General features: G+C 40.5%; 1 protein-coding gene across 5 annotated transcripts; it reads left to right on the forward strand.

Moving 5' to 3' along the window:
* Window positions 1–84: 84 nt before the first annotated feature.
* scaf8 (SR-related CTD-associated factor 8) lies at window positions 85–26,858 on the forward strand. Of its 5 annotated transcripts, XM_035533177.2 has the most exons (22): window positions 86–481; window positions 2,234–2,317; window positions 16,811–16,855; window positions 16,958–17,119; window positions 17,393–17,549; window positions 17,940–18,067; window positions 18,559–18,735; window positions 18,911–18,990; window positions 19,380–19,500; window positions 19,830–19,961; window positions 20,697–20,806; window positions 20,910–21,103; window positions 21,345–21,445; window positions 21,707–21,820; window positions 22,005–22,161; window positions 22,590–22,720; window positions 23,206–23,344; window positions 23,434–23,499; window positions 23,643–23,867; window positions 24,258–25,843; window positions 25,977–26,002; window positions 26,465–26,858. In XM_035533177.2, the coding sequence occupies exons 1-20, from the start codon at window positions 452–454 to the stop codon at window positions 25,826–25,828; spliced, it is 3,924 nt and encodes a 1,307-aa protein (XP_035389070.1). In that variant the 5' UTR covers window positions 86–451; the 3' UTR covers window positions 25,829–25,843; window positions 25,977–26,002; window positions 26,465–26,858. The 5 variants fall into 5 exon arrangements, with proteins under 5 accessions (XP_081578377.1, XP_035389070.1, XP_035389069.1 ...); XM_081722251.1 differs by lacking the exon at window positions 25,977–26,002 and having other exon boundaries at window positions 85–481; XM_035533176.2 differs by lacking the exon at window positions 26,465–26,858 and having other exon boundaries at window positions 25,977–26,429.
* The last annotated feature ends 879 nt before the right edge of the window (window positions 26,859–27,737 follow it).

Raw genomic sequence — 27,737 nt, forward strand, 5'->3', positions numbered from 1 at the left:
TGTTAAAAGAAGAGCAAAGAAAATTCACTTGCTTGGGGCTGCGTCAAGGATAGTAGTGGTTTAACATCTCTTTTTTAAACGTAATGATCTACTAATTACACATGTACTTTTTTCCAGGAATAATGCCTGGAAGGTTGGATTATTTCTGGAATACGTAATTTACACGTCGCTTTGGACCCATACTTTCGAATTAAAGATTGTTTTTATCGCTCGGGATCTGACCACCTATGTCAGGAATCAAATGAATATTTGGATCCGACTCTTCTGGGACTCGGTTCACAGTGCTGGAGTCCGTCGCGCTGCTCTTGATGTTGTCTGTGTCGGCCATATTAACAGTCTCCTCCATCTCACCCACTGTTAACTTCAGGACATGCATACGTCAAGCCCGGTGTGAAGGCGATAAATGTCTAAATATTCCTTCTGATACGAAGAAGATTTAACCACGTACACCATGGAGGCCGTTAAAGCGTTTAATGGCGAGGTTTGTTCGATATCAGTTCACGTAAACGTAACTTGAGTTTACATTCCCCAGTGTTGTGATCTGTTGTTAGGCCAGAATTTGATTCCGCTACGGTTAGCTAACTAACTAGCTTGCTAGTTAAGTGTATCGGTGCACACATTTCGAGCCTCACGAAGCGACTGTCGACTGCAAGCAATTTTGAGTCGCGAACTTGACGAAATGAGTTTCCGCTATAACGCAGGGCTGACATCTTGCTGTTTTATATTTATATTGCGGATTTATATTCAGCTAGTGTATGCGCCAACACAAAAACTAGCGTTACGTTAGCTTGGCTAGCTAACAGATGTTTAGGCTAACATTCGCTTGATGCAAAGTACTGACAAACTTCATAGTATTCTGTAGCCGTGAATTGGTCTGTTACGTTTAGTCTGTATTTATATAGAATATACGTTTTCATTCTTTCAACACCTATACTCTAATAGATAGCTAAATTGTTTGTTTATTTTTATTTATTTATTAGTTACACAGCTAGCTACTGCTAATGTTATTTGGCTATCTTAGCCAGACCCTTCGGGTGAGCTCTGCTCGATAGCCAGCGCTATCAAGCTTACGGGGCTGTTGTACCTCCTCTAGATAGTTTAGCTGTGCGAATTTCATTTTAAGCCTTAGGTTTCAAGGTCTTGGCTGCGTTCGCCGTTTAGGGTAGCTAGCTAGTAATTTAATGTTGCTAGGTTCCTCTCTGACAAGGCGTTATTGACAGTGTTATTCGCCCAACGTGCTGTGCTGGCTAAGCTACCCACCCAAATGCAGCATTCAAAGCACGACCATCCCCTGACGGTCAGCAAGCTTATTTGTTGGCCAGTAAATGGCATTACTGCAGTACTACTAACCAGCAACGCTGTTTGCCTGTTACTGTAGTTATGTAGTAATAGCATGAGAAGCATACAATTTAAAGATATGATATATGATGAACAACAGCTCAGCGGTAAGGATTTAGACACATTTTCCGTTCAGGCGATCTTTAAATCATGAGGTTTTGTGTTCTACCCCATTCGTTGAACATTTTAAATTTTCCTTTCATTTTTCACAACCAGTCTCGTCAGCTGACAAACAAGCCCCTTCATGAGGATGAAATACGTTTGATAAAGGTGATAGAGCAGCGGAAATTCAGTGCAGGAATGCTCTTGGGTTGGCATTAGGAAATGCTAAGTCATTTTTCCAGAGCAGGAAACTGTCATATTGAATAATTGCAGCATCGGGCCAGTGGATAAAAACACAAACCAACACAGAAAAACAAGCCATCAGGCCACCACCGCCCCCCGCCCCCCACTGTTTCAAGGTCATAATTTGTTACCTGTGATTACAGTATATTTACATTTAGGTTGGCTGGTACAGATTCATTGTGGGCACCAAAATCCGATAAGAATCATTTTAAGACTGAACCTCTGGGTTTAAAGCAATCACCTACATAATTTGAGGGGTCTGTTGTTTTGTCTATGGCCTGTGATGCTTGAGGTGCATAACTAAGTACATGTAGTGAAATTCTTGATTCTAAGTGTGCATGTACTTGTGGGAGCCTGTTGGTTTAATTAATCATTTAGTATACTGTTATATTATTTCAGTGACCTGCAGTCATATTCTTTTAACTTTCTTTTAGATATCCCTAATTAGTATTAAATCTGTTAAAATTTGTGAAGCTTTTCATGAACATAGGCAGAGATTTCATGACCTTACCATTACCTTTGAAGTTAAGTTTCTCTTTTTGTTTTTCAGCTGTACTCTCTGAACGAATACAAGCCTCCAATCTCCAAAGCGAAGATGACCCAGATTACCAAATCAGCAATTAAAGCTATAAAGGCAAGTATTCAAACACAAGTGGATAAGAAACAAAGTTAGTAATAAAGCACAATTTTTCTTAGGTATTCCTCAAGTGTATTATTAACTGACAAATACAGGTACAACAATTCAATTAATGCAGCCTCTTATTAATATCCTGCAAAACTGAGAATCCCTATCATGACAGGATTCACAGTGTTCACAATATTATGTAAGTTATTAACTGCTGTACTCTAGGAAATGGTAGACTTGCAATGTCATCTGAACACACAGAACCACCACTGTGGAATCAGCCTTCTTTTTTTGTATTTATTTTATAGCAAATCAGAGCCACATAGAGTAGAACTGAAAATCAACCAGGTATCCAGGAACTCATGCATTTAGTAAATGGCATCATAACACGGCATGGGCCTTGCCTGAACAAAGCTTTTATCATAACCTTTGACGGGCAAAGGCACATCTTAAACTGCTGCTGAATTGTTTTTGTTGGTTTCTTCGAATAATTCTCTCACGTCTTAGGCAGGGTAGACTCAAATTCATCACTAAGATATTCAATGTCTTTGCTTCCTTGTAACCGAGAATGCTTGGTTGGCTCGCTAACACAATTTCCTACTTGATTTGTTTGAGAGACTTCCTGTCCTTGTGGTCATAAAGGTTAGCCAGAACTTTCTTCTGACATACATGTGTTGAATTGAGAGCCATCACAACCAACTGGATAGTACACGTTTCAATTCCAGTAACTTTCAGTAACCAGTTGTCTTTGCGGTCCTTGAAGTCTTGTTACCGTGCATCCACACTGAATTTGTGGCTTTAGGGAAACAAATGAAGCATATTTAGGTAGCCTCATAAATAGTGTAGTTGAAGTCTAGTAAATTATTCTTTATTGTCATGGCTTTGTTAGCAAAACTTTAGGATTTCAACCTTTTTTTTTGTACAGTACTTTTTACTGTACTTTCTGAAAATCATTCATGGAACTGGAACTGCGTTTTTACAGTATATTGAATAAATTAAGCCACACTAAAGAGACTGAAAGCAGCTCTCCTTTTCATGTATGTATCTTTAATCCTTTTTATGTAAGCATCTTTAAAGGTACTCATTGTGTCTGTTTAACTTAGCTAAGGTTTTGCAAGCTTAATTTCACCAATAGCATAAATTAACTGAGTAATAACTTCTATTTTATTATTTTTTATGCCAACCAGTATTCTGTGAGAGTGCTGGGAATTTTTTCAGTCTTTTTTGGTTGTTGTTGTTCAAGGTATAGTAAGAAATCACTAATTTTGTGCCATTTTATATGTTTACCAACAGAGAGCATGGCAAACGTGTCTGAGAGCTTTTCATTACTGAAAACTGGCCTATATGGGTTTAAATTTAGAAATTATCTGAAAATGAACAGTAATGTTGTAAATCATTTGGTCATGTAAGATTGAAATAAGATTTCCACCACCAAAACAAATCGCTCTGACTTTTGACCCGAAACGTCAAAAATGACTGTGACTTTTGTCAGGAACCTCCTGGTAGTTGTGACGTGCCTGAGTCTTGCAGTGTATGTTTTGAATTCTTTTAGAATAATACAATTTAGTTATTGCTCCATGAGCAGCTGGTGGGTTAATTAACCAGAACATATTGATGGTGATTCATGCTCCCAGTACTCCTGTGCAGTGCAGTTTAAGGTGCGATAGTTGAGTTGTTTGTACAGCTCATGAGTATAGTGGCACTGTGCTTCTGTTGGCTGAAATGTTAAGAATGTTAAGAAGTCTGTGTGTATTATAAATTAGTGGTTGTTCCATTATTTTGTTATTGTGTTGGAAAGCTGTCACCATTAAACAGCAGGGAATGTATGATGAACATGGGGTGGATGGGCATGGAAGGACCAGTGTCAAACATGTCCCATATTGGGAGTCAAAACTGAACTCTAAATGGTCTCATCACAAACAGCAGTGGAGCTTCATAGTATCTTGCCATTACTATTTCAGTGGGTCTTTGTGGATTTGGATAACTCTGACGTCCAGAGGTGCGGAAATATTTAAAGCATTTGGTTCTTATCCAGAGCAACTTACATATTTTATCAGTATGTGAAAATGTGGGTTCCCTGGAAAGCAAACTCATGATCTTGGTGTTGCTACCATCTTGCTCTACCTGCTTTACCAGGTGAGCTACAGGAAACAGCAGGTGAAAATACTCCACAAATGTTCAGTTTGTAATTTTATCTAATAAGTTTTGTCACCATATGAGTCCATACATATGCTCTCAGACAAGGCAGCTCTGCCTCTTGCAAGAGATGTAGGACTACATCTCTCTTTTTGTAGTTATCATTTACATCAATGTTATTTAACAATAAATTGATTTCACTTTAAATCTTGCACCAACTGCCTCTGTATTGGTTGTATTTAGGATAGCATGTGAGGATAATAAATGGCCTACTACAAGATCTGGCTTTTGATCTGCAGTTTGTTTATATTTAACAGCAAAGCATGTTCTAATTTATGTGGTGTGATAAACGTAACAGCCAGTGAAGGCTATTTTTGCTGATTTTTCTATAAAAAGTTACTTAATGAGTCCACATTTCATAGATTTAATCTTTAACATGTGGATGTTGGGCTTATGGCAGGAGGGTTGATTTCTTTAAGCTTCCACATAATCACACTAAGGTATTGTTCAAGTCAATGCTTAAAAGACAACAATACTTAGTTTATAGTGGGTATGAGTCCCTTAGTTTGGAAACTTTTGTATTATTGGCTTATGAGTTAAGGGGTTGACACTTGCTTTTAATGTCTTATGAAGTCTGGTAGTGGTCAGGAATCGTTAGACCAATAGTACTGCATATAGGATGAAGGTTTTGTGTTTAGACTTTTTTCTGATCTAGTTCTTATTTTGCCAATGACTTTTTTTTTTTCTTGACTCCATTGAATATTTATTTTGTAATTCCTGTATTGTAGGATATTGTGGCCCTTTGATTCTATAGATGAAAAAAGATAGTGGTGGCCCTGTCTACTGCCAGCAAGTTTGTACTGTCTTTTGCGTTAGAACACTCAGATGTGAACCAGAAACTTCGTTTAGTCCTTGATGCTTTGGATTTTCATGGAAGCAAAAATACATATTTGAATGTAATATTGAGTAGAAATACATGAAAGAAATAAATTGTCTATTTGCTAAAAGGTCAAGGCCTCATGAGCCAGAAAACAGAAACAACAATCATATTGCACCACAAACTCATGCCATTTCCATTCATATAGGGGCATCCACACAGTGCACCCTAAGCCTAAAGAAATCCCATTCTGGTTCATTTGTATGAAAGTCATGTGAATTCCGTACCTGTTCTAGCATTCTTCTCACAGAGCTATAAAGCAGATCTCTGAGTAGCGATGTTTATTTGCATTGTTAGCTGATTCCTTTTGTCCTGCTTTGTGACTGTTTTGTGTGAATAACACCTCTTTCCCCTTCCCTCAGCAGTTCCCCCAAAGCACTGAAAGTGAAGCAGGAGGATGGGGCGTGGGAGAGTTTCAAAGAGATAAGGGAACCCCTAACCAGCTTAGGTAGGAGATGGGCTGTTTTAAAAAGGAGGATGGAAGAAGAGAAAAAAGTCTTTACTCAAGAGCTCTTACTAGTAGGCAGAAGTGCAGCACCTTTTGGTTAATCTAAGGAAGGCTTTATTACGACGACTTTTAAGTTGTGTTCACTTAAGTTTTTTTTTTTTTTTCCTCCCCCCTGCAAAAATGTCTACTGGTGTTGGTACGATAGTTTAGTGCTGGTTGGATTATGTTGTGTTCTGCATTGTCTAAAGAGGCTGTGCTTGGCTAATGTTCTTGCTTTGCTCAGTAGTTGAGCATGGCTTATGATTGAAAAGATTGTCTCTTTTCATCGTCATATTTGGCTAAATGCTTTGACCAACTTTCTGAATTAGGCATCAGGTTTGAAAAGACCCAATCTAAATGGAATTCTATTGCTGTAGTTTCTTAGCTTAAGATGTATATTAATGCACAACTGTGGAAGTTTTTTCTTTTCATAAAAAAAACAAATGATTGCACTTTTGGGGGGTAGTTTTTAAATGGGAAGAGCAATTCTTCAGACAGTGTTTTAAAAGGTTCTGGAACATCTGACTGAATTGGCCAGCATTTAGCCAAATGCACTCTATATCAGTGTAAGCTCTTCTCAGATGAAGGAGCTTGATGATAATGCTGATATAGACTTTGTCTTTTGTATGTTTTGTGCATATTTACTGTGCTGTTTAACTGCTTTCTTAGCTTTTTGGCAGAAAGTGGGATTTCTGGGGGAAAAAACAGCTTTATGGTCTTATCGGTTGCTGTTGTATATTTGTACTATGGAAAAGTCTCACACTCAGAAGCGTTTGAATTGTAAATTATTCTTAGAATAAATAGGTAGGTTTACTTTGCTCTGAATTTAAGACCGTTTAAAGCATCTTACAGCCTAAGTAATTGAGTATTTAATATGTCCCCATTGAAGGATGAGCTCATTCTCCTTGGCTGCTCTAGGACTAGGTTTTAGTATCATGTGATTGACTTGTTGTCTTTCAGACAATGTTTTAAGTCTTTTGTGCTCGACACTGCCAAGAGACCCTCTAAAATTTGGTAATGATCTGTAGTGTGATTCTTTGAGTCCACAGAAAGTGGTATCCTCTTGAGCTGTGTGCAAAAATCAGATTTGTTTTTTACATGTGTGAATGGATAATATCAGATTTTTGGTGACATTAATAATGTGTTAGACAAAACACATGGCTTATTGGGAAAAATATTTTGAGCTTCGCAGAAACAGCCCATATTGAAATCTAATGACACTGATGGCAGCATGTCTGATGCTGAATACACTACAAACCTTTCGTCTTCAGCTACAGAGAGAAAACCTTTTCTTCAGTGAAGAGGAACCTCCAGCTGCCTACAGCACATGGCAGTGTTGAGCAGTTTCTTCTGAAAGATCCTGTGAGAACTTCTGCTGGATCTCGCAGTACTGAGCAGTGCAGTCTAGCATAGGGCTTAATCAGAATATTGATTTTCCAAGTAATTGTGATTCTCTGTGATTTTAAGATTCCAGTGTTGATTCTTAAAATCACAAGATGGATCTCATCAGTTTATGCATTTATTTAGTCTGTGTGTATGTTGTTGCAAAATAAAATTTGAAGTTGTGAGCCAAACCTTTTTCAGTAATTTGCTATGTTAAGATAGGGTGTGGTATTAATTCTCAGAATATGTCCATCATAAACAGTGTTGGTATTGTACTCATTCTGTTGCCAGTAACAGAAGTTTCTGCCTACACTCTGGCACACGGGGGACTAGTCCAATCCTGTGACGCCCACGATAGCACAGCCTAGAAGAGCCATTAAAGTTGCTATTGCCTGTTTTATAATGGAAATTGGCATAAATACTCATGTTGTAGCTATTCAGAGGACAAAGAAGCCAATAGCAGTGGCTGTATCACGTAATTTATCCACTTTCAGGATCCTCCAAATTCTGTTAGCCTCTTGACATAGAGCATTGATGCTCAAATCTCACTGCCAAATTCCAAATCCAGTCTAGGTTATTGCTGTCTCTGAACAAGTACTTTAAGTACACTAGGTAAACTGTCATTACATCAGCTGTCACTAATTTAGTGATAGGCATCACTAAAGAGGAAAAAAAATATTGGTTTCTGTACTATACTCTGTAATCAGTAACTAAACATTGCTGTTTTATCCAAATAGGAAAATTCTCTTCAGGAAGTATGGTCTCTCTTGATCAGCTACCTTACCTATGCACACGGCATATGTAAGAAGGGTAGTCTAAATGCTAATCGTGTATGTTTTTGGAGAAAGGGATTGTGGAGAAAGTTTGACTGGATGTTATGGGATTAAAGGGTAGACTCGTTTGGTTGCTATGCCTAATTGCAAGAAATGTAATATTGATTAAAGCAACTGGCTACTGATCGGCCATTGTATCATAATATCTGATGCTTTGGTAAAGGGAGTATCTTAGGTGTGCAGACCTTCTTTTCACTCATTTAGCCTAAAGGCTGTGTATTGTTCACTATACTCTATTAAATACTGTATACTTTATTAAATAACAGTTAACTACAAAGTTAGGTAACTTGGCCTCACCCGGCTAGCCTGCCATACTAAGCTAATAGCCTACTTTAATGGCTGAGTGGTAAGCACTGAACATCAGGAGACTGTGTTGGCCTTCATCCTCTCACTGAGATGAGTGTGTGCTAATGCATGCAGCTCTCTTAGTGTCACAGTTTGTTGATAAAACAATGCCATGCTAATGTTAGTTTAGCAAAATGCTGGAGCATCTTGGTTGAAGTTTCAGCTGAAAGTTTTTGTCAAACCCAGGAATGTTGATGTTTATTAAATTTAAAACCACATGAAAAATTAAAAAGAGAACTTGTACAGGGAAAAATGTGTAATTTTACATTACTAGCTTTAGGAAATCCACTGCCTGAGGATCTTGTCGACTCATCTCCATAACAACAAAAAAAGTGTGACGAGCTCTGGCATTTAATTATGCACTGCCCAGTTAAGCATGTATCTGATTTAAAGAAAAAAAAAACAACTCCCAATTTTCTAGCATTTCACAGAAAATTTGATATTTTACAGGGCTGTGAATTTGGTAGGGACCTACTTGTACCGCGACCCATATGCTGTCTGCTGAACTTTATTCTTCCATTTTGTATTATATATTTTTTGGTTATTTCTACTCATTCAAACTTTGAAAATATTATTCTTCCTTAGCTTCATAAATTTGTAAAGCATGATTTTGGTGAATAAAATTTAACTTCACTCCTCATGAGGTTATAGGCCTTGTTGAAATTTCATGTTGTACAAACCCTGGTTGAGCTAGAACTGCTTAGGAAAACTGTAATAAACTGAATGGGCAGTGTACAGGTTCCACTCTTTAACTCCAGCTGCTATAGTGTCTTTGTTCATAGATATATGGAAATTAAAGAAGGTCCTCATTAACCATTGTTAGTGTTACAGTACTTCATCGCATGACAGCTTGTATTCTGCACTAGAAATTTCTCACTGACAGTGTAAAATCAGCGAGATTGCTTGTAAAATTCAGTAGATGTATGTCTTTTACAAATTTGTTAAATGCTGCTGAGTTATATAAAATCTAACCAGCCAATGGGGCCTTGGTTAATGGTTTCTTGTCTCCTTTGCAGTTTTGATGGGAAGCTCCTTAGATAAATGATTCAGATAAATGACAAGCTTCTTCTTAATTCATGTTTGATAATACTGATTGTATTCATCTCAGACATCATCTGCCAGTCCTGACCTATAGGTTTACAGTCCTGTGTTAGTTACTTATAGCCTCATAGAAAAAATTGAAGAAAGGTGAGGGCCAACACTGCAGCACACCTCTCTGACACTTCTTTAGAGTGAAGACGCAAATGTTAGATTAGGCAACAGGACTGATGACTGCTCACTTATAAATGTAGGCCTGCATGTTCTCTAACATTTCTTCTCATATCAGAGTAGATGTACTCAAGTTCTGCAGGACATTAGTTTTGGGTTGTGGTTTTGTAGCATTCGGTATATTTAGAAGTCACTATGTATTCATCAATTACAATTTTACAATTATCTATTGCATAGATTATTACATCAATTCTTCAGCTAATTAAAGTATAACTCTCCTATCCTCATATACACACTATATGCAAACACCTAAGCTGTCAAACAGAAATTCTCAGCACAATAACTTATTTTTATTTCTAGAAAAAGCATTCTTTAAAACCATTTTTTCCTGTTTTTGCAGATTCTAGATGTGTTCATGTCGAGAGTGCAAGTAGTATTTGCTAAGTTAGTAAGCAAGCAACATTGATAGAAGAATGTATACTGAAGAGTATAAAAGTGGGGTAGTTTCTGAGTGGTTCGCTTTAAACACGGTGCTGTCATTCTCTCTGTCTGAGCCATATTCAAGGTGTTGTATTGCTTGTAGCCATAACTGGATTAAAGCTCTTTCTCTAATGGATAATGGAAAAGATTGCAAATAAACTCTTATTTTGTCTGTATGATGAACAGTGTCCACAATCAACAGCAACGCACCTCATGCTGCTCATCACTGACTGACCTAACAAACAAGATTGACTTAAACACGTACTGCCATTCCAGTTTCCTGTTTTTAAACAAATCCAATACTCAGTTTGTCCCACCTCCAAGACCCATAAACTTCAAATAAGGGATTGGCCAGAATCAAAATTGGAATGAATGAATGAATGAATGAATTAATTAATTAATTAATTAATTAATGTTTTTTTTTTTCAAAGAAATTTACACTTGACAATTATGGGAGGATAAATGAAATCTTCTTATAATTTGTTTTGAAAACTGTATGTATTGATACTAAAGCATGTCTTAAAAAGCATCCCAGACCCAGGGTGAACATTTAAATCATTTATTTAATAAATTGTTTTGGGGGAAAATAAACAATTGGAACCTGCATCCTGTCTGTACACACTGGACATTCAGCAGCAGTACTGATATATAAATTGCAGTGTTTTACATTTGTCTATATCTTTATATTTCAGAAATTACATTTCTCACTAATTAAGCATAGCCTGTTATACAATTGTCCTGTTTTGCTTTTTGTTGTTCAGGTTTAATCATAGTTCGAATGAAGAATAAGAAAAAGCAATTAAACATAATTTTAGCTTTTTTTTTGGAAAAATATCCAGCAGTGATGGAACCCCTTAGTTGAGTAGCATCACTACCATGCAGCCAGCCGAGAGGCAAATGTAAGAATGCGGCCCTACTATAGCAGTGTCAGCTGCCTTAAATATAGATATAGGGAATATCAAAGCAGAAGAACTCTGAGCCACCAGATCCAGTAAAACTACACAGGCTAGGCAGACTAAGTCACATCTTGCAGGTGGTGTTGGAAATGATGGACCTAAACCTTTCTTGTGTTCAATGCTTACTGTTTTGTAAATAATTGTCAGGTTCTGCTGGTTACCTGTTTTGGTGTTATGTTTTTGGTGTAGTATATTTCCCAGTCTGAACTCAACCCTTTTGTATATGTGTGTGCAAATCCCTGTAATGTGGTGGCTTGGTTGTGGGCCACTCTGTGTCTGTGTACGTGTGTGTGTACAGTAGAATCCTGCAGGTGGCACTAGTTCAGTATAGTATGGCTAGGATGACTGCTTTGAAAAATAGAAATCTTTTCAGTGGTATGATGATTGTGGATATTACTGAATAAAATCACCAATCCCAGTAAATTCAGTAAACGAGGACAAATTTGTCAGACTGTATGAAAACAAGCTGAACATTTAAAGGGATTGTCTAAGAGCCAGTGCACTTGCATATCAATCTAGGCCGTTCTAAACATGCTTACGTGGTTTATGTGAAATGCAGAGACATGTTAATAAATAGAACATTTTATCATTTTGCAGCATACTCTTTACTATAACAAATTGCAGTAGTCAGAGCTGTCATATTGATGATTGTAAGCTATATGAAATGCATAGAAATAGACTAAGAAACAGCTACAGAGATACAGAATGTGGCATTTGATCATTGTACTTGCTTTAGATATGTCATCATTTTAAGACCCTTGTTTTCATCTCATGGTTACCAGTTGCACTGTGCTGGCTTGACTGTAGCAGTCTTATATGCATACCAGAGATCTTACTTGAATGTTTTGCTATTGTGTAGAATCTTGGCCACCATTGTCTGACTGCTACTATAGGTATCTAAAGTTAGGAACATGCTCTTAGCTAGCTGACTCTTGCAAACTGTTAATCTACGTAGTGTTTCTGCCTTATGTAGGATTCATCTAAACATGTTAAGTTTCTTAATGCCCCTTACAAATTTTCATAATTAGATTCTTACTTTTATAGCTTGTTGAGTGAACTTATCAACTGCAAAGGAAAGAATGTCATTGTTCTTTATAGCTGAGAGATTTTGGAATTAGTTTCTTCTTGCTAGTTTGAGTTTATTAAGTCACAGAGTGTGAGTCACTGAAATGTTTCCGCGTTGTAACACCTAACCTAGGCAGCTAGTTAACTACCCAAGTAATATCTCTCTCCCTCTCTCTCTCTCTCACTCACTTTTCTGCTGTCTTACTTCACACTAGAGATTGAGAAATTAAACTTGGGTCAATATTTTGCTTAACCTCTCTTATTCATAGAAGACACAGGGAGGTAGCAGACCATGAATGTCTGCGTGTATGTGTACATGTTTGGTGGGGACCGAGGGGGTGCAGGTTAAAGGGAAAGGTATGGGGAGCACCAATATCTACATATTAAACTATATCTGCCTGTCCCACACAAACTGAAAGTTAGCTAACATGGCCCAGGCAAGCTGTTAGTATCCCAGTAATTGAGTGTGTCAGAATATGATTTGTGTACATGGAGGGCAGTAAAACTACAGTGTGTGTACTTGGCAAGATGTTTTGTTCCTTAGATTCCATAAACAGTTACTGAGAGCACCCAAGAAGAAAGAACTTCTGTTTGTATGGAAATGCAAGCTACAATTACTGCCATCTGTTTTGAGCTTTTGGAGCATTGAATTAAAGGAACAATGTCATTTTTCCAGTTACTTTTTTCACATATTTTGTATGAAATCTATTTTAAGCATGGCTGCCTCCTGTGGTGGACCTGTACGGAGCGTAAATTGCTTTATTTGAGAACTCCAAACCAATTTGATTCTTCATTTAAAATTGAGTTGTACTTTAGAGGAAAAAAAAGTAAAAATAATTAACTTTCATAAATATTGTTTGCTACTTTTTGGTGGAAAAAATTACTTATTGCTACTTTAATTAAGAGGGGAAAAAAGATGCCGTAGTAGTGTGTTCCCATTGCATTGGTTTTAAATGTATAATGTGTATATATATATAAAATTTAGATAGCGAAAAGAAACCAATTGTCCTCTCTTGCTGATGGTATCCTTAGACTGTGGCCTAGTTGTACTAGAATTTGCATGACTTCCACAAAGGTGCTTCTGTAAGGTACTCTGGACAAGAGCATCTGCTAAATGATGTAAAGGGAAATATAAATTTTGACGTGCATTAGATTTCACACAGTAGTAGAGATGGATCCACCTTAAAACATAGGATACGTTGTCATTTGTAGTGTTTAAAGTTTCCTGGAGCATTAAAAGCTGTTATTTCAGGTTGTATGCACTGATGTAGGAAGCCATATCAGATCATCAGTGTGATTAACTGATATCAATAACAAAAACAAGTTTGGCTCATCAGGCTCACAGTAGTATAGTTTCAAAGGCATAGTTGGCTTTGTCTGTTTCAAGCTTGAGAGTCTAAATTAATCAAAGCTGCCTTTACCCCATCACTACGCAAAGGGCAAAAAGCAACAGTAATGCATTTTGTTTACACAGTTTATTTACTTTAAATGTTATGGCCACACGCCACCTAATGAGAAATCAGCAGCAAGACACCCCTGCTGATGAGCTTCAGTGACGTTTGTGCTGTGTGTCCTGTGACCCCCTGTTGTGTCACAAGTGCCCTTTGATCACAGCCTGTACTGAGAGCTTAATACACTTTTGGCCTATACAAAAACATAGGTCTACTCATAGAGTAATCAACCAGATGCATTGATTGCAGTTTGCAACGTTCCTAAGATGTGTAGAACACCAGGGTGTTACCACGAGTGCTGATGTTGATGTCAGTGCATCACTGTCCTCACAACTTGCATTTAGGCATGATCGAAAATGTAGGGAAAACATTTGATTCTCCTTCAGTAACAAGAGATTATTATAATAGGTTTGTTTATTGTGCAGGTTTGTTTAAATCTGTGGTAATTGGTAATTAATTGGTAAGTCCCACGAAGATTGTAACAAGAATATTAGTAGCATGCCCATGCAATAGTGTGTTCTTATTTCTTTAATCTCTTTTGTCTTTTTCCTTCACTCTCTTTGCCCTCTTCCTGCCTTAGGCTGTTTTCCATATCAATTATCTGAATGTTCCCTGAAGCTGAATGTTAACTATCGACTTTTCCGAGTAAATGTGGCTGAATAAACTAACCACAACCCATGTATTTCTCTTGCCCGTGTTGCTACCTTGAAAGTCAGTCTTGTGGATAAGTCCCACACAAACAAATGCAAGTGTCCAAAATTGGAACAGAATAGTTTGGTATGGGGTGCTTTATTACGGAGTGTGTGTGTGTGTGTGGGGGGGGGGGGGGAGGTGCAAACTGCAGTGTGATGGAAACAAATGTGTTTTGGACAATGTTGGATGTTATCTAACACTCAAAGACAGAAAAGGCTGCAGTGTAGGTTCTGGTTATTTGAAGTGTGGCAGTAATGTTGGCTGTTTGTACTGAGGTATAGTAGCTTCAAGTTTCAAGTTTGGTTTATTTGTCACGTACATAGTCATACACAGTACAACACGCAGTGAAATGGTGGAGAGTGCTCTGTCCAAACTGAGGAAGAGAACCAGGGGTGCATAGAGAAAAAAATATATATACAGATAAATATATATTCTATGTATGTACAAAACTATATTAACAATGTATGTACAATATATGTATATTATGATTATATACACAATGTACAATGTATATGATTGAGTATATATGTACACAATCTACAGAATGTACAGATCCATTGTATAGTACCATATCTACATCTAATCATCTTATTAGGGTTATATCTTTATTTTTTTTAAACAATATAACTACAGTCTCATGAAAAAGAATGTTGACCTAAACATGGTTGTTAAATGCCTGCATGGTGTACCATGTTATTGATATTTGTTTGTCTTGATCTGAGAAATACATACACAATGTTTCCATAGTGGTTTCTCTAGGACACGCACACTCCAGAATATCTGAACTTTTTGTATGTGACTGTATTTATATTTTTTGCCCTGAATTCTTTCAACAATTTTACATGATCTCAGCATGCTTTGACATGTTCATTGAATGCTGGCAAAATTAGTTATACATCAGCTTTTAGAAGCCTCTCCCCTCCCAATAGACAGTAAGGGGAAATGGGTAATTTTTTCTGAGTGTGGATTCTTAAGCATGCAGTACTCATGATTTATTTTAACATTGTTAATTGGTGAGTAAAGAATATAACAGTTCCCAGAAAGATCTCAATATTAAAATATCTACACATTGTAACAATGTGCTTAGTATAAATAAAAAATGACAAGGGCCCTTGTTCGCATTGTTCTGTATGTATGAATTTGTGTAGTGCTACGTTGAATGGCCGGTTGAATCAGATTTGTAGTTTACCCAAATATGTTTTAGGTGTTTTCAAAGTCTGTAGAGATTGTGTTTAAAAATTTAAATGTTTTTTGTTGAATGAAATCAACAAATTGTTCTTCAGTATGACTCAACAGTTACAATCCTTTTGAACCTGATTGTTTCAAATGAGCAATTACTTATGTACAACGTTCTAACTGCTGTTGATGTCACATTCAATGGAATGTTGGAAAATCTTTACATACTCTTTGCATGACGGTGTTCTTTCAAAAACAGTTTTATTTTACTAAAATATCATGATTCCTATTGATATGGCAGATTTAAGTGTTCAGATTATTTGTATTTCTGCATATTCAGATTCTGTAATTTTCTGAAATGAAACAAACACCACAAATCAATGAAATAGTAAGAAATTCAAAAATTATTTGAATTTTGGTGTATCTGGTGGGTGACATCTTTCCAAAAATGTATTCTATTAACTGCTGTGTAGGACTTTGATACTACTTATATTACCATGGTTAATCACAAATGATTTTTGTATGAAGTACTCTGTAAAATCCCCATTTCTCTGTGTTGCACACTGTGTTTTAAAAGCCTTTAATAACAGAAGCAGATGCTTTTAATTTTATATTTTGTAGATTTTGAGGAGGGTCCACTAATCTCCTCCAAGAAACGTCTCTAGCTTCATCATACTTCCAATGATTCCTCAGTTATTTTAAATTCAATACTCTACTTGCATAAGTTTGCACTTGTTAAATTTGCCCCCACCACTTCATAAATTAGCATTTCCTTGAGCAAAAAAATAGCAAATAATATTTATGAAAGTGATTATTTTTACATTGTTTCTATAAAGTGCAGCTCACATGATGATGATTCATTCTTTGTAGTCCCCAAATTAACCAGTTTATAGAGCGGGTGCCCATGTGGGGGCTGCCATGTTTAAAATAAGTTTAATACAGAATCTTTGATATACAGCCAAGCTACTAGGCATCAATATAATGACTAACATGAAGAATCATTGGAAAACATGTCTGACTGCTCCTTTAATTGTAGATCAAATTTATGGAATTGCAAAGACACTGAAACGAAGGTGCTGGTAATATGACGGTTATTTATTTTAGAAAGAGATGAGACAAAAATCAAGCTGACAATCAGATGTGTTGCGTAAAGATATTCCTGCATATCAAAACATTCCACAACATGAATGTTTTACAACTAGGGATACACAAGTGTTCTGTGCTGTGACCCTGATCTTGATGACCTGCCCCTTGGATTCACTGGGAAAAATGTCTTCTTAGATTTTGTCAGTGTATAAAATAATTAGTCTTTGTCTTGTATGTAATCATTTTTGTTTTGTCTCTGTTTCAGTTCTATAAACACGTGGTCCAAAGTGTGGAGAAATTCATTCAGAAGGTCAGTTAGTTGTATGCAGATCAAGTCAAGTCAAATGAAGTTTTGTGAGGTTTGCATTTTTGGAATGTGTCTCTCTTTAAATTCTAATTTTGCTCTCTGCAGTGCAAACCCGAGTACAAGGTTCCTGGTCTGTACGTCATCGACTCGATCGTCCGGCAGTCTCGCCACCAGTTTGGCCAGGAGAAGGATGTGTTTGCGCCGCGCTTCAGTAAGAACATCATCGCCACCTTCCAGAACCTCTACCGCTGCCCCTCTGATGACAAGGTTGGTTTTCAATTATGCTTCTTTGTTAAAAACGAAAGCCAACCATTGCTGTTTGCTGGTGTTGATGGTTGAAATTCCATACAAAGAATTTTGTTACTCCAGTATACTATCGCGTTCCTGGTTTGTTTATGGCATACACTTGCTGTTCTGTTTCCTCCTGCTGTGCCAGACTTGATGCAGGCTTCATGTTTAATTAATGGTTTAATGGCCAATTTTAGAGTTTCTAAAAATGCTTTAGGAGGTTTATACTTATACACTGTTTTCCTTTTACAGAGCAAGATTGTCCGAGTGCTCAATCTATGGCAGAAAAACAGCGTGTTCAAAAGTGACATCATCCAGCCTCTGCTGGACATGGCAGCAGGGCTGCCACCTCCGAGTGTCACACCTGTTACGGCCAGTAGTGCTGTCCCTGTTAACAACGCCACCCCTGGTTAGTCCCTCAGATGCCCTTGCACCCTTCCAGTGTGGGCAGTAATTCTGTTAAAACAGTTTAACATTGGAGCATCAGAAATGATACCACAAGCACAACCTTAATTAATGTCTGCAATGTCACAGACATTTGATTTTCCTCTTAGCACTCACAGCTTGTTATGCTATCAGTTCCACTTAAGCTTCCAGTGGTCATTTTGATTTAAACTTGAGTTATGCTGACAACTAGTGGCTAAAACGTAGAACCTCAGTCAACCTTCTAAATCCTTTTCTTCCTTGGATCCTTAAGTGTTTCCCATATGTATCATTAAGTGTTTCCCATGTGTATCTATGTAAATATGTAAACAGTTTTACTTATATTTGTTCTCTTTCTTATCTACCTCTGTAATAGGCACCCCTGCAACTCCTGCCACCCCAGCCAACATAGTGCCGAGTTTACCAGACTGGGCTTCTCAGATCTCCAACTCTGACACAATGGCAGCTGTAGCCCAGATCCTACAGAGTCCTCAGGGACAGCAGGTCAGCCACTTATATTTACTGACTCCATTCATTTTGTCTACAAGGAAATAAACGTTGAGTCTATCAAGGGAAGAAATCGTAGTCATTATGCTGGGAAAGCTGGAGCTTATTTTTCACTGTGCAATTAAGCAGAGTGAAATCCGATTGGTTCCAGCCAGGGATTTTGTGCTGTAGTTTCCAAAGGTCTGACTGAGGGCTAAAATAGCTCCTTCTGTTCAGCACCACCTGCTCTTCAGATGTTTTCCTTTATCTTCTATACACAAAATCGGTGATTCAGGAAGAAAAAGTATTCTTGCAAATTAATGGCATGATTAATATTTAAAAAAAAAAAGCTTTTTATGGAGTTGCATATGATCTTGACTCCTGATTCTTGATTTATCTTTCAACTTTGATTTTCCAGTGCTTATATGCAACATTCCACTTTGTAAAGGTTCTAAATTCAAAACTGTTGAGTTGCTGACCCGTCCATTTGAACTGTCGCTTGCATGCAGTTGCAGCAGTTGGTGCAGAGTCTGCAGCTGCAGCAGCAGAAGCCCCAGCCTTCTCTCCTGCAAGCTCTGGATGCAGGCCTGGTGGTCCAGCTGCAGGCCCTGACCGCTCAGCTCACGGCAGCCGCCGCCGCCAACACACTAAACCCGCTGGAGCAGAGAGTCTCCTCCTTCAACAAGGTGAAGCTCCCAAAGTCATGGCGCTACACAGCAACTTATAGACGTCAGCATGGTCAGAACGTAAAGGAGACTGCTTAAGTCACTTATGATTTATGACCGCTTTTAGAACGTGTCTGGTACGTCTGAGAGCACTGACACGCATGAGTAGTTCTGACATTGTACTTCCTTCCCGCAGAAACTCCTGGGTCAGTTTGATTTTGGCAGCGAGTCAGAACCCAGCGAGGATACTAAAAGTGACGCTGCACCGTCTCAGTTGTATGTACTTTTTACTGTTACGTTTTGCACCAGCTGAAATTTTCTAACCTTCCTTTTCTGGTATGATTTTATTTTTTATAGATGTACCTCTATATTTTATAGATATAAATCTATACGTTTTTCAAGCAATCTTAGGGCCTTCATCCACTCATATATTAGTTTTGCAAGGGTGACATCAGAACTGTGCAAATTAAGGTGCATAATACACCCTGGAGAAGGACCAGGTTTAGTAAATGAAGAAACTGGGGGAATTACTGGGGAATTTGTCATGTTCAAGACCTATTGTAAATGAAGTCAATCGTCTGTTAGCTCCTATGAGTGAGTGAGTGGAGGCAGGAAGGAAGCCGTGATTGGATAATTAAGCCATTGCCACGTGTCTCTTTCTTCAGGCCCATGGTTTCTGAGTCCATCAATAGCTCCCTTTTCCATCAGCTGGCTGAGCAGCTCCAACAGCAGAACCTTGAACAGTTTCAGAAGCAAATCCTGGAGCATCAGCAACATCAACAGAAGGTACTTGTAACCAGGGGCTTGGTTACATAAACAGACACTTACCTGCTCTGGGTATGAAGTACACAAGTGCACTTTGCTTGCACATGTCATGAAGGACCTCTGTACAAAACGTTCTGTTTGTTTGGAAACCTCGTGTACATCTCTGCAGTTTTGACTGTCTCTACATCTTTTACTACAGTACACTGCAGTTACTCACTTTGAATCTTCAGGTTTGTGTGTGTGTGTGTGTGTGTGTGTGTGTGTGTGTGTGTGTGTGTGTGTGTGTGTGTGTGTGTGTGTGTGTGTGAGATCTATTAAATGTATTTTAAGTGTTTTTATGCCTTCTTCAGTCTATAGCCCTAGAGAGCCAGGAAAGCATCTTTGGACCAGAGAACTCAGCCCCTCCAGCCCAGAGCAGTGTCCCCGCACAGCTACCAGAACAGGAAGCCAAACTGGACGACTCCATTGACAACCAGCAACAGGCAAGATCAAATATTAAGTCATGTGGTTTGGGAAATGGTGGCTTCAAAGCCATTGCCATGTTGGGTTCAGGGCAGCACCGCTGAGTCTGAGCTACAGTTTCCTTTCTGGCTTTATTAATAGTAAAAAAAAAAACTGCATAGTGTTTTGGGATGTGGTGTTTGGATAATTAATTACTGACAGTGTTTTGGTACATGGTGTTGAGATTATTTTATTACTGAAAACTTTTGCAGAAAAGTACATTTGATGTGTTACAAACCAAAGCCATTAAAAGTCCCAGTGCTGTACTGCCAAGCTCTTTGCTACAAATTGGATATTTTCAATATTGGTCTGAGCCTTTGACTATTGTCATGCAAAGATGAATGTATTATCTTTTGAATTACCCTTATTTATGTATTTGATAGTGCTCTCAAGAAATAATAAACATGTATAACTTTTGGTTTGTTTTGATCATTTTTACTCCTCATGTGTGCAGTCAAAATCAAACAAGTCCTTATTCTTAATTCGTATGATTAATACCCTTCTAATGAGTGGATATTTTACCTGTCTTTGTTTGCTTTCCATTGCTGATTAATGATCTAATGAACTTTCCAGCTCAGTTTAGTATATCATTTTTCATCAGTTATTAGCCTATTTTCCTTTCCAAATTGTAAACTGCAACAAATGTATACCGGATTATTTAACTAAACTAATATTTTAAATAATTAAAAATGTAATTGTTTACATGGATTGTACAGGACATGGAACTTGATGAGGGACAAGACACTGTAGATGAGGAGATGTTTGAGTCGGAGGAGAAGAAGACCAGCGGCACTCGCTCAAGAACGCACTCCAGGTCTCGCTCCAGGTTAGGACTGCCGTCCACGGTTCACCACGGCCCGTTTCCTTGTGGTGTGCAGTGAATGGGAGCTGGCAGTGGGCATTCACACGCCTCTCGCTCATCCCTCCAGGTCTCCCAAGAGGAGGCGCTCGAGGTCGCGCTCAGGCTCTCGGAAGCGCAAACACCGCAAGCGGTCACGGTCGCGGTCGAGAGACAGAAAGAGGAAGTCCTCCCGTTCCTACTCTAGCGAGAGACGAGCACGGGAGAGGGAAAAGGAGAGACAGAAGAAAGGTCTTCCTCCTATCCGCTCCAAGGTTCTCAGTGGTAAGATCAGCCACATCACTTACATTGAAGCGAAAGCACTTGTGTAACTTTCACAATGTCTGTATAGAATTACTATTAACTTTACAAAACCTGAATAGAATTAGTAGAATGTTGACAGTTTTCTTGACTACCTGAATAAGAATGAAACGAATGGAAGAAATTTGTGTTATAAAGGCCTGTGTGTTGTAGGACTATGTATATGTGTGTACATATCTCATTTCTCATGCTATTAACCTTCCAGTGTGCAGCACTACTTTGTGGGTGGGCCAAGTGGACAAGAAGGCCACCCAACAAGACCTGACCAACCTCTTTGAGGAGTTTGGCCAGATCGAATCCATCAATGTGAGTTTGCTCTCAGGCCTTTGTTGTCTGTACAAGTTCTCTTCAGACTTTCTTTTAGAAAGGTAACAAATCATTTTAAAAAGAAAGTACTGTACACAGTAGTCTTCTAGATGCTTGACAGATTAGACTTTTTAGGGTTTAATTCATAAACAAAGATTTTTTTACAGAAAAAATTATTATTATTATTATTATTATTATTATTATTAAATAACTCCGTGTGTGTGTGTGTGTGTGTGTGTGTGTGTGTGTGTGTGTTTGTAGATGATTCCTCCCAGAGGTTGCGCTTACATATGTATGGTACACAGACAGGATGCTTATCGTGCCCGACAGAAATTGAGCACTGGCTCGTTTAAGATTGGATCCAAAGTTATTAAGGTTAGTCATTTTCTCTTGCTAATCTGACATTCATTCTCAGTTCTTGTCATGTGTAACAGCTAAAAGTTCAATGGGTGTCATGCCCTGTACTTTGTTCTATGACGTTATTGTACTCATGGTAACTGGTCTGTGGTTGCGCTGTCCGATTACATGCCCTGCCCTGACCCCACTCTCATTTCCATAGATTGCCTGGGCCCTGAACAAGGGTGTAAAGCAGGAGTACAAGCAGTTCTGGGATGTGGACCTTGGTGTGACCTATATCCCCTGGGAAAAGGTCAAACTGGATGACCTGGATGGTTTTGCAGAAGGAGGCATGATTGACCAGGAAACGGTTAACAGTGGTGAGGAAATTGACAACTGCATTTGTCTGTCAAAGGAGTAAATGTATGTTAGTTTAGTTATTTTTAATGAGCACATAAGCTTATGGCATTTAGCTGATGCTTTTATCCAAAGCGACTTAGAATTATGACAGTGGAAGCTTGGCAGTGGTTGGGCTTAAACCAGCAACCTTCCAATTACAAGTCAATTGCCTTAACCATTGAGCTACCACTGTCCATAAGATGCTTAAAAACAATCCAGAGCCTGACCATCCCCTGACTCATTCACCTCGGCGAATGACCCGAAGTACATAGTGACCCCATGTTACATCACTGATTGTGCCCAAAATGCATTGTAAGGTGTATGACGAGCTCAAGTACACTTAGTTCAAACTGTAACACTGGTAACGTGGCGAGAGCCTGGTGTGAGTTTCCTTGTGCTCTATTTGCAGAATGGGAGGCTCAGCGGAACACGGAGGCAGTCAAGGAGACCCAGGCTCAGCCTGCAGCCGCGGAGGCCACCGCTGTTAGCAGCTCCCAGAGCGAAGCCTTCACACAGCAGGTCACCATGATGCCCGTGCAGGTACACCAACCTCTCCCATTAACATTGGAGAAACAAACATGCCAGCCAGTTCTGTTTAGACACCCCTCCACCTCCATTTTCTATTCAACTTTTAGTTTGTGATCCGAGCCTGTCTCAGCTTTGTAGTTTACTTTTTTTTTGTTGTTGTTGTTGTTGTTTTTGGAATTTCATAGTTTCCTTCTCTGGTCACACGCAAGTTGTTTTTTTGCTGCATGCTTGAAAAGGCAGAGGGGCAGACCTGGCTTTATACGTGTTGAAAGAGGCATGTCCTTAGCCTTACCCTTCCAGATCCAGCTGGGATGAGACTTGGTATGGTGGAGAAAATTTAGAGCAAGAGTTATGCAATGCAAAGTTCAGTTTTATCCACTAGGAGTCTTTTAAAAAGTTTTAGAATATTTCTGCATCACTGACTGCTGAATTTTAAAATGTAGTTTTGCAGTCTGCATGCTCCAGTGTCAAGAGTACCATGTGCTTCTCCTTATAAGATCCCAGTGGCACAGACTGTGCCTGCTGTAGGCCTGGTGCCGCCCACCTATCCTGTCACCATGGCAATGCCCCCGCCAGGTTTTGGGCCTCCACCTCCCTTCCTGAGGGCTGGATTCAATGCCTCACAGCCCCCTCCAGGTAGGAGCTAATTTCACGGTTCCCCAGCAAGCAACCTGTTAAGGGTTTAAATTTAGACGTTTATTAATCAGCATGTTCTCCGTCCTCAGGTTTCATGACTACTCCAGGGGTTGCGCAGTCAGCCGTGGGAACAGGCCTGGCCTCAGCCCAAGCGCGTAGGTTAAACATCACCTGAAACATCACCTCATTTGCCTGCATAGACAGTGGTTGGTGGTTGTGGGAACATAAATCCCGTTGTTTCATCTTGTCGGTTTTCTGATTCTTAAATGGTTGCATTTGCTTCATCCTTCTCTACCAGCTCTAGTGCAACCTTCAATGTCTGCAGCGCAGGAAGGTAACAAGGACTCCACGTTTGCGGCCATAATCCCTTCAGCGAACGCTATTCCAGCCAGCTTCATGTCTTCAACCATCCCCGGGGCCGGAGTCTTCAACGCTGTGGGAGCCCAGCCGCAGCAGGCCAATGCAGACAAGGCCACTCCACCCACAGAGAGCATAGACACACCTGCAGAAATAACACTACAGGGTGAGGACTTCACACATGCTTCACAGCTTTGGTTCTTACTATTGTAGAAATTGCTTTGCTTTTTCTTTGCATGTATTAAAAACCTCATGAATCTTAATTGCCTAAATTACATCGTTTAATTCTTGTCATTTAGGAGGTGTGCAGAAGACAGACCTTAATTTAGTTTAATTATACATTTAATTAAATGTGATGCCATCTGTCGTTTTAATTTCACGTGGTGTGTTCTGGCACCGGCTGAGTGTTTTAGACAAGTGCATAACTTCAGGTGACTCCAGAAGCTAATACTCCAGCTGGTTCGGTTCGCCTTCTCTGTCTGCTTCATGTGTTCTCGGTGGTCCTGCTTCAGAGGTGCTTCTCTTGGGACTGAACCCAGCCTCTCCTCTCTCTCAGCAGGGATGCAGAATGCCGTGCGCAGTGGGATGGGTCTTCTGGGCATGCACCCCTCGGCGTCCCTCTCTCACCCGCTCACAGGGCAGAGGATGCCTGGCCTGCTGTCCCTCGACCTGCGACCCAGCCTCCTCCAGGGAGCTGCCGCCCGCTTCCCGCTCCTCATGCAGCAGGGCCTGGCTCAGCAGGCCAACAGCCTCCTGGACGCCTCGCTCCAGGCCCAGGCCCGCGCTCGGGCGCCCTTCTCTCAGGTGGAGCACTTCAATCGCACGGACGGCGCCTTCGCCAGGACCCCCAACCCCACGGCTGGCGTCACAGACGGCCTGGACAAAGGACACAACGAGACGCCGCCCAGCTCAGATGCCGGAGGCCAGCAAGAGGGAGATCAGGACTACCGCTTCCCGCCACCGGAGAAACAGAGCACGGGCTTGCTGAAGACCCCTCCGCTGGAGATGCGCACGGAGCCCGCCCCGGTCAGACCACCTCTGCTGGAGAGGCCACCCCGGGCGGCCATGCAGACGGAGGCCAGAGAGAGCGCGGGAAGGAGGGATCCCCTGCCAGGCGGCTTCAGGGCCGAGTCTCGCTGGGGCCCTCCCCGGGGGGACTTCGACGAGCGTGACACGAGAGGTATGTCCACCGGAGGCCACAAGGGCTTCCAGGATGAGCGGTCCAATCCCAGCTTTCAGAACCGCTTCGACATGCGCAGCGGGGTAGCTTCGGGGGGCGGAGGCACAGCCTGGAACCGTGGAGGAGGTGGTGGGTCCCTGTTCAGTGCCAACATGCACCAGGACTTCGATGACCGGCGTCGACCCTGGGAGAGGCAGAAGGACCGGGACGACAGGGACTTCCGCAGGGAGGTGAACGGCAACCGGCACAGCCGGGAGCGTGACCGCGAGAGGGAGCGGGAACGGGACCGAGACCGTGGCCGAGATCGGAACCGGGACCGCGAGAGAGAACGAGAGCGGGAAAGGGAGAGGGATCGAGAGCGGGAGAGGGACAGGGAGCGGGACAACGACAAGGAGAAGGAGAGAGACCGGGAGCGGGCCAGCGGCTGGACGCCTCTGACGCCGCAGTCTCAGCCCCTCCTCCCTCTGCCCAAGCCACAGTCCCAGCCGCTACTGCCCCTGCCCACGTCCCTGCTGGGCCAGCCCCCCGCCCAGCCCGAACCGCAGCCCAAAGCCCTGCTGCAGCATCCGGAGCTACGGCAGGCCGAGTCGCAGCCGGACACCAAGCCCCCCCTGCAGGGTCTGCCCCCATCGCCCGGCGCCCCACAACAGACTGCAGGTGGCCAGGAGCAAAAGCAGGCCTTTAGTTTTAATGCTCAGGAGAAGGACTGTAAGCCTGAAGTGGAGCACAGGCACTCTGAGCCAGAGCTCACTCCCTCCTTTCTCATTCCCTCCTCATCTCCTACTCCCATACCTGTGCCAGTCTGCCCACGGGACAGGCCCCCGAGAGACGAACCCCTGGAGAGGTCCGCCTCCCCGGCTGTGGTCATTAACAGTGGACAGACTGGGCCGAAGGCAGAAGCCAAGACTGATCCTGAGCTAGTGAAAACAGACACTGAGGAATCATAATCGTCAACTCAGTAGGTAAAAGATCATTTTGTATAGTTGTCATCTCTGTACTTATTTCAAAGGCTTCCACAGGACATGCTCAGTTCATTATATTGCCTGACACCCTAACAAACGATTTTACCTTTCATGCTAATGATGTACATCATAGATGGCTGGCAATAGAGGATTTCAATGGTAGGTGATATTTTAATATTCTTAGTTGTTTCATGTTTTTAGTTTTAATGCAACCCCACTGTTTTAAGCTAGGTGACTTGATGGAAATTGCTTGCCAAAATATTGTGTAGCCTAATTGTAAATGCAGGGGGGAAGGGGAGGGTGTGCTAGTGGTGCTTCAACCTTCCTATGGAAGAGTTTAAGGATCCTGGCTTTTTCTAAAGGATTGATTGCCGAATACTTGAAAACAGCAGTCACTGGCCTGTTCTGTTTTTTTCTTTTCAAAACCACAGCTGCAAAGTTTGAAATGAATGCCTTTGTGGTGTCCTATGCTTGTTGTCTTTTAAGCAAAATATACGTACAACCAATGCAGTGAGAACAGTAATGCGTTATAGTTGCTTTGAAAAGTAACCAAAAAAAAAGATTAAAATATGATGTACTATCCCCATGTTAAATGTCTGATTTTTCTTCATTAAACTGCAGTGAATACAACAGTTCAGCCAGAAAAGGTTACGGAAGGACAAATGGATGTTGGGAGCACTCTGTTTTAGTTTGAAATAAACATGCTTTGTTTGTTAAAAATGCTTTAGGACTGTATTTTCTGCAAAGGTGTGAAACCATCTGCACACAGACAATTAATTCACCATAAGCCAAATGGGGTTAGTGTTCTGAATGAGTGGTTAGCATATGTGGGCTTTTCCTAGATTACTAGATTAGTTTGGGTACCTGTTTGTGAGATGCACCAGACTAAGTATGTCTAAACATGTATATCTGGTTTCTCTGTCTTCTATTCTGTAAGACTGTCAGCCTCGTATTTACCACGTTGTCATGCATTCAAAACATGCGCATGCATGCGCGCACATGCACACGCACACACGCACACGCACACGCACACACACACACACACACACACGCACACGCACACACACACACACACACACACACACACACTGGCTTGAAGGCTAATTGTGCCCAAACCCCCTGAAATGTCCACTTCACTTCATGCACATCCTTTTCTAAAGTTGCTCACATCCACTGGAGCAGGTCTGTGCTCTATTTTTCCTTTTGAATTCACACGCATAAATGTAGACCCATAAAGATAGCAGAATATACTTGTTTTTCTCTGATACATGACTTTCTGGAGATGTTAGTAGAATATCTGCAGTGCCCTCCATTAAATATTTGGTTAGTAAAATCAAAAGTATATGTGCAATATAAAAATGCTATTTAGTTAAGTTTAGAATGCTTTGTTAGTGCCCCAGTTTTTTCATTTAAATCCACTCAAACATGAATTTCTCATGGAAATGGAGACTGATGTGTCAGACTCCTTAACATAAGTACTGAAAAGCACATAGTATTTCATATGATTAAAAACATTATACTCTTGATATCACTACATTTGGGAGAAGGGAGAAAACGGCTGATTTCTTCTCTTCTCTAGGACGTACTTTCAGCCCATATAAGAGGTGTAGAACAAAATCGTAAAAACAGGAAATTTCCAGAACTAATCGGTGGCTCTTCACGCGCTGGTCTGTTCATCTGAAACTGACCTGCAGCCCTGATCAAAAATGGGCACAAGGCTGGCCAGTGGTGCCTTGCCATAGAGCCGCAGAAAAACCCGCCATAAACAGCCTGTCCGTATAAGAGGAACCACGCCTTAGATAGGGAACACTGTATATGTGGAAATGTCAGCCTGAATCAAAATGTGGCATCGAAAGGACAACTTTAGCAACTGAAAGCAGCCCTTGCGTGAGGG

The sequence above is a fragment of the Electrophorus electricus genome, chromosome 10, assembly GCF_041902795.1.
Source record: "Electrophorus electricus isolate QZ-2024a chromosome 10, ASM4190279v1, whole genome shotgun sequence".
NCBI lineage: Eukaryota > Metazoa > Chordata > Actinopteri > Gymnotiformes > Gymnotidae > Electrophorus > Electrophorus electricus.

Bases quoted from the DNA above. Each gene is read 5' to 3' on its own strand.
- scaf8 (XM_081722251.1), top strand. From the start codon at position 452: ATGGAGGCCGTTAAAGCGTTTAATGGCGAG. The intron at 2,318-16,810 runs GCAAGTATTCAA...TCTCTGTTTCAG, and splicing joins CAGCAATTAAAGCTATAAAG to TTCTATAAACACGTGGTCCA. The intron at 22,162-22,589 runs GTGAGGAAATTG...CTCTATTTGCAG, and splicing joins CCAGGAAACGGTTAACAGTG to AATGGGAGGCTCAGCGGAAC.